Consider the following 7,624-nt stretch of genomic DNA (forward strand, 5'->3'; position numbering starts at 1 on the left):
ACAGCGGATAGATTTAAAGGAAATCCATAGAAACAATCATAAACAAAGATGATTGAGTTTAGAGAGGGTGTGACAAACGTGAAAGAAGATGTGCAGAAATTACATAAGACAAATCATATTATTAAAGAAATAAAGAGTATTAAGAATATTATTATGAACATTTATTTTGGATTGGAATTTTGTGCATTGTGGATATTTATGATATATGCTCAAAAGTAAGAATTATGTGTAATAACTCAGTTATTTCCATTCAAAAAATGAAAAAAAATAGTTCTACTTTACTGTAAATTCCATATTACAACCTATGTAATACAAATCCATGATAAAACAAACAAGTTTCAACCTGTGTAATATAAAAGGTTTTTTCAATTTATGAAACAAACAATCAAATTTTCTAAAGACTTTGGTCTCTTCTCTCTTGAATAGGTCGTTGTTGACAGTAAAAGGAAATCAAATTACGTGAAGATCCGTAACAACCTTATATCCTGTGGATTGAGGACTCCTATCTGTACATCTGAATGATCCATATTAAAAATGCAAAATGGATTATTTAAAAATATGCTTTTCCCCCTAATGAGATTTTTGGGTCAAAAGCAAAGCATCCAAAGCTTAACCAATATAGGCATATAGTAGTACAACTGAATTCCATGTTGCCTTAACGTTTAGTTTGATCCTACCTTTCTTTGCTTGATTATTCTCTCTTGGAATCCAGTTCTTTATTGAGTCGTCATGTAATTCTTTGCGTAACTTTATATTGAATAAAAGGACTGAATTCTTCTTTTTCCACTTTTTAATAACTACGGAGAATAATCATCAGGTTCATATATGTACATGTTTTGACGCATAGGAACTCCAAAAAAACATAACAACATGGCATTATTCAACCAACAATATGCAACATGTTTTTTGTTATCACTTTGCATTCTAAGCCAATGCTTAACAAAGGGTGCTATTGGCTTTGCTTGCAACTGGGGAACGCGTTCAACGCATCCCTTGACACCTCAAATAGTAGTGAGGCTGATGAAGGACAATGGATTCAACAAAGTGAAGCTCTTTGAGGCTGATCCCGGAGCACTCAAGGCACTTGGAAGATCTGGTATTCAGGTCATGGTCGGTATCCCAAATGATATGTTAGATTCACTTGCAAGCAATGTCAATGCAGCTATTGCTTGGGTGACACAGAATGTTTCCACTTACATATCCAAGAATGGGGTTGATATAAGGTAATATATGAAAATTTTTTAGATGATTTAGGAACACTTTGAAAATTCTTGTTTTATTTCGTTTATACTGTAATACATTAGTAGTATTAAAAAGAGAAATAGGTTAATTAAAAAAAATAGTGAATTTTTAAAATAGCAATACTACGTGACAGTAAAGATTATTATTTTTTTATTGATCCTTAACTGGTAATAATTTGCATTTATATTTATAAGAATTTTGCACACAAACATATAATTTATACTTATATTTACAAAAATTTGCACATATAAATCAATTTTACATTCGTTTTGTAGAGTTTATACATATGAATTAGTAAAATTTATTTGTTAAAAATATTTAATATTTATACTAGTTAAATTATAATAAAAATTACTAAAAATTATTAGTTCTTAAGAGTTTTTCTTTTTAAAATTTTAAAAATTTAATTTTAAAAGATAAAAATGACTAACATTATTAATAAGTTACAACATAAATGAAATTGAGCATAAAATTGTTTCCTCATGCTGGAGGCCATAATACAATGCTACATTAATAACTATATATTTATTAAAATTCATATTGTACTATCAAGTTTATCTTCATAATATTAATTAATGAAATAGTAGCATTACACATAACATTTAGATAAACCTCAAGATGAAGCGTTTCCTATCAATTAATTTTTATGTTAGCCAAATCAATTTCTAAGAGAAAACAAGAATTATTAAACCAGAGACAATAATTAAATAACTTAAAATTACGTACTCAATTTTTGTTATTTAAATATGTTGTAGGTATTTTTTTTATCATAAGTATGTTCGATATATAAGAGTATAAAATTAAATATCTACAAAATAATAAAAATATTTACTCTTCTTAAAAGACAATAAAACTCATTTGTCTTGATATTATGTGAAATAAAAATATGTTATTATTTAAATATCTAGAAGACAATAAAATATTTTTTTATTAATGCATATATCTATAATATTGTAGGTACTCAATTATTTAAATATGTTCTACGTACTCAATTTAAATTTGTTATTATTTATGTTTTTTACTAAAGACTCATTTGTCTAATATAAAACTTAATAATTACTATTTTAAAGGATTTATTTTCCTATTTATTCATTCTAATGAATAATTATAAATCTATAATGCAACATGTTTTTTACTATTAAATCCTAACGCAATTCATGCATAACAATTATTTGTAAAATACTCAGGTATGTTGCCGTGGGTAACGAAGCTTTCCTCAAAACATATAACGGCCGATTTGTGAATGCCACATTTCCCGCCATCCAAAATATTCAAGCTGCCCTGATTAAAGCTGGTTTAGGGAGGCAAGTGAAAGTGACTACTCCTCTAAATGCAGATGTGTACCAAAGTGACAGTGGCCTTCCATCAGGTGGAAACTTTAGGCCAGACATTCAAGATCAAATGATCAATATAATAAAGTTCCTACGACAAAATGGTGGCCCTTTAACATTCAACATCTACCCATTCTTAAGTATGGATGCTGACCCAAACTTTCCAAAAGAATTTGCATTCTTTGATGGCTCTGCTTCCCCTGTGGTAGATGGGTCAATAACATACACCAACGTGTTTGATGCAAACTTTGACACACTAGTTTCAGCTCTCGAAAAGAATGGCTTCAGCTCCATGCCAATCATAGTAGGAGAGGTTGGATGGCCAACGGATGGAAGCGCTAACGCAAACATAAAGAATGCTCAGAGGTTTAATCAGGGACTATTTGACCGGATAGTGAAAAAACAAGGAACTCCAAAGCGCACCACTGCTCCAGATATCTACGTGTTCGGCCTCATAGACGAAGATGCAAAGAGCATTGAGCCAGGACCTTTTGAGCGGCATTGGGGTGTGTTTAACTTTGATGGATCAATAAAGTACCCTTTGAATCTTGGTGGTGGAAAATCACTAGTTGCTGCAAAGGGGGTGAAGTATTTACCAAAACAATGGTGTGTAATGTCAAATCAAGCAAATCCAACGGATCCTAGTTTTGCTGACAGCATCAGCAAAGCTTGCACTTATGCCGATTGCACTAGTCTTTCTCCAGGTGCATCCTGTGGCAATTTGGACCCTAGGGGTAATGCTTCTTATGCATTTAATATGTATTATCAAACCATGGATCAACGCAAAGATGCGTGCAATTTCAATGGACTTTCTGCAATTACTACCATAAATCCTTCACCACCTCAAGGTTCTTGCAAATTTGAGATCATGATTGATCTTGGAAAGCATGAGAATAAGTCAACTACTTCTTTTGCTGAATCAATGAAGGGAACATGTTCAATGGTCATGCTGGTATTAAGCTTTATGTTCACTATGTTAGTGTCCATTATCAGCGCTTAGTTTTTACTAATTATTATGTGTGTTGTGATGAGAGTTTCACAAATTCACAGGTTCAATTTGTTTTCTTCTCTTTTATTTTTGTATATTCTCACCTTATATTTATATTTCCGATCCCAAACATGATAAATTGAACGTAGTATATATGTTTAATAATTAGATCTGATTCTTCAAGTGCCGCTCTGCTTTTTATATTTAATAAAATGTAGTTCATCACATATCATTTACCGGTGCACTTTTACTTTATAATAGCCTAATTATAATGTAGATATTAAATTCAACAAAAATATTATTTATACACTAAATTTAACTATTAAAATTAGTCATTATATATTTATGTATAAATATATATAGTTTAATTTATTGTTAGTATATATTTAGTATTTTAATGTGTAATATAATAGTTGATTTTGATAATTAATTTTAATATATACTTAATAAAGTTGTAGATTCGATTAATAAGATGTTGCTGATTGTAAATAATGCAATATGCAAAATGATAGCAAAAAATATTTTTAAAAACAAAAAGGTTTGAAAATGACAAATGATGACACTATGTTTACCGAAAGTGAAATATCGTTCTCTTAAGGTTAAGGTATTGAAACACCCTAAACGTTTCCACTTTGTTCTAAATCTCCCTCTTAAATTTGATTGCTTTTACTTATACGGTAAATTTTTTTTATTTTGGTTTTAATTTTATTCTTGAATGGATATGAAATTAATTTCTTAATGAAAATATGAAAATCTCAAATTATTCTTATTTAGTAAAAGGTCTAAAATACTTTTAAAAAAATAATATTACATGATTAATAAATTTTATTATTTTTAGTTAATATTTAATCAACTCTAAATATTAAAAATTAAATTCTAAACTTATATATTATTTTAAATAACATTTGAAAGAGAGACTGATAGTGTGCCTTTAGCATCAAATGATGCAATGTTATCATCAAGCCATGCGAAGTATTTACAATATAGTCTTGAACTCTATATAACATAGACAATGGTAAGTACATATTAAAAGGAGAGAAATTAAACAAAATTAAGAAAAATTCATATTACTTTAAAGATTGGGCAATCATAAAATAGCCTATTAAGTTTAATTCTATTAAGAATAGGAATAAAATTGTATTTTGTCTATGATGGTTTCAGTGGCTAAGAGAAGGAGGGTTGAATCTTAGCCTCTTTTTCGCTTGCTAACACTTGCTGGACTTAGATGAGACTTTTCTGTTTTTAGCTCGTTCCTAGTTACGAGACATTTTCATTTTGTCTTGTCACTTGGCACGAGACATTTTTGGAATTTGCTCCTGAACAGTAGAAACAAAAATGAAGTAGGAGGGAAAGAAGATTACACCCAGATATATCCTGATTCAGCTGCTAAGTGCAGTGCAGTCTACATTCAGTCTCCATCACAACAATGATGGAATTTCACTATAATCAACTTGATTACAAACTGTAAAGTGCTAACCCAACTTACAAGGGGATTCCCACAGAATCATAAAACACAACATAGACATACAAAGGAACTCTAAGACATCTATGGCTTTTTCTTTTAATTTTGCACTCTCTACCTTTTTCCGCTCTATGGCTTTTTCATACAAACCTCACTTGTTTGCCTTTTTCCATGAGACTCAAGACATGACAAAATTAAACAGAAAAATTACAAAATAGAAAACATTGAATGAGAAGAAAATCAGTAAGCTTAGGTAGCTATGAGACTTCTGTGCCTTGCACTCTCACTTTCTTTTTTTGAATCAAACCATGACTGTTCACCCCTTTTATAGAGAAGTGAAGCCTTCACAGTTGAAACACAAAACCGAGCTTAGCTTCTTTTCCTTCAAAGCAAACCGGTTCGGCCACAGAGAGAGAAGAGGAAACTCATGCAAAAACCAACATGCAAATACCTCTAGTCCTTCCTTGGTCATCACTCTTCATCAATCCGAGCGCTCCATCCTTGGCTTCCTCTCCAAGATGGATTTCTGGCCCTTGATGCTTCATGATGATGATGGCTTCATCTGCTCTAATCTCTGCCTCTTCCATCACTTCGCCACTCTAGCTACTTCTTGTGGTGGTTGAACAGAATCAGAGACAAGTCATGCCTCCAAGAATCTCTTCCTTGCTGGCCAAATCTTCTTCTTTCTTTTTGAGTATGAAGGATCCGAGATTACCTCACCAAATCTTACTACATTTGGTGATTATCTCAGCCACAAACATACTTTTGGTTTTCTTTTTCTTGCCATCATTAACTTGATGGTCTTGATGCATGCAGCTTCTTCTTTTTCCTTTTGATAGCTTAATGTAGCTTCCATGGTTGCTGTAACATGACCGAAGGAAGAAGAAAGAAAGATTAGAGAGAGAAGAAAGAAGATATTCAATGGATTTGATCAAATAATTAATGTAGCAAAGAAAAGGAATAAAAGTGCACTCAAGTTTCCTACTTCCCTTTACTGAGAGGCGTGTAGAATCATTAAAGTCATCAAATCAATTTCTCTCTCTCACTTATGTTTCCAATGCTTAAATTAAATTTGAAATCCATCCCAAAGTGAGAAATGGAATTCGTTGGAAGCTTGTAACATGTTTAAAGGAATGTGTTTTAGTTAAAGAAGTGCATTATGCCCATTTCCTTATGATTTTGGACCAAGCATGCAAGATGAATTGGGCTTATGATAATGTTTGAATTCTAGCCCAATAACAAGAACAATAATTCAGCCATAACAAACAAAATATTTTTGCATTAATGCTAAATGTATTTATAAAACACTTGGGCTTGCAATTTTCCTTTTATTTTCGGCCCATATTAAAAACCTGCAACACAAAATTATTAATTAATATATGTTCAATGAAAATCAAATTAATAATTTTGTATTTAACTATTTCAATAATGTTTGTTCATCATTAAAATAAATTTGAGTTTTCCAAACTCATCAATCTCCCCCTTGATGACAAACATTATTAAAATTGAAATGGAAAGAAATTAAAGATTAGAGTAAAGAATACTCCCTTTGAATTTGAATTTCTCCTCCTTTCTAATTATCACATGGCTCCCCCTTAATATATGCTATTTTACCAAGGGAGGTATAAACCTGTAACATTTTAATCAAGCCTCAAAATAACAATGTTATTTAGCATATTTATTCATGATGCTAAATGCTTGATTTATGAGCAGATTTGAATGATATACAAAACTCATTTGTTATCGGTAATCTGATTTTCTGCTCAATACTTTACGCACATCAACTGAGCACAAAACAATATTGTTCAAAAAATTCAATTATTTTCCAATCAAAATATCAGAGCCATATCATTCAAGTAAGAAAAATATTTTTGAATCACACATGATCAAAACATGGTAGCTGTTAGATATCACAGTTTAAAGGAACTGCCAAAAATAAGTTTTCAAACCAACATGTTTACCAAGATGAGTAAGAATATTCCTATTTCAATAAAAGCATGTTCATCAAGATAAATCAACATCCAGGCATTTATGTAATCAGAATAGTATTATTTGTCAAACAACATCATAAGCTACCAAATGCCAAATGCACTATCAACATGCATTCTTTAAACAAGAGTGATCATAAATTTTCAAATGAAAATTTCATCCCCTGTTTCAGCAGATCCTCCCCTGTTTCATTAGTTTCAATTTCAATTTTGGAAACTAATTTTCCTCCCCCTTTTGTCATCAAGGGGTACCTGCACAAAATATGAAAAACACAACAAAATATCCATAATAAAGTAACAAGAGTGTATCAAAGTATCATAGAGCAGTGAGTATCAAGTCATGCTCATACAAAAAAACAGATTGAGCCTAATGGAGCCAATATCAAATAAAGGTAAAGAAACAGTCATTAATCATCAGAAAGATTGAACTCTGAACCGGAATCATCTTCTCAGTCCCCTGTTTCCATTTCATCATCAAAGCTCTTAATCATGAAGCCAACCCTTTCGTGACATTTCTTCCAAGCCCTTTTCCTGTTCATATTCCAATTTCCGGGCAGTCTTGTGGGATTTGAACATCAACTTGGACATGTTGTGGAACTCATTGAGAACCTCC

The 7,624-nt window shown here is 31.2% G+C and overlaps 1 protein-coding gene across 1 annotated transcript; it reads left to right on the plus strand.

Moving 5' to 3' along the window:
* Nucleotides 1-870: 870 nt before the first annotated feature.
* LOC130983777 (glucan endo-1,3-beta-glucosidase 5) lies at nt 871-3,699 on the plus strand. Its single transcript, XM_057907555.1, has 2 exons — nt 871-1,223; nt 2,430-3,699. Exons 1-2 carry the CDS (start codon nt 871-873, stop codon nt 3,571-3,573), a joined length of 1,497 nt encoding a protein of 498 aa, XP_057763538.1. The 3' UTR covers nt 3,574-3,699.
* Nucleotides 3,700-7,624: the final 3,925 nt, after the last annotated feature.

The sequence above is a fragment of the Arachis stenosperma genome, chromosome 1, assembly GCF_014773155.1.
Source record: "Arachis stenosperma cultivar V10309 chromosome 1, arast.V10309.gnm1.PFL2, whole genome shotgun sequence".
Lineage (NCBI taxonomy): Eukaryota > Viridiplantae > Streptophyta > Magnoliopsida > Fabales > Fabaceae > Arachis > Arachis stenosperma.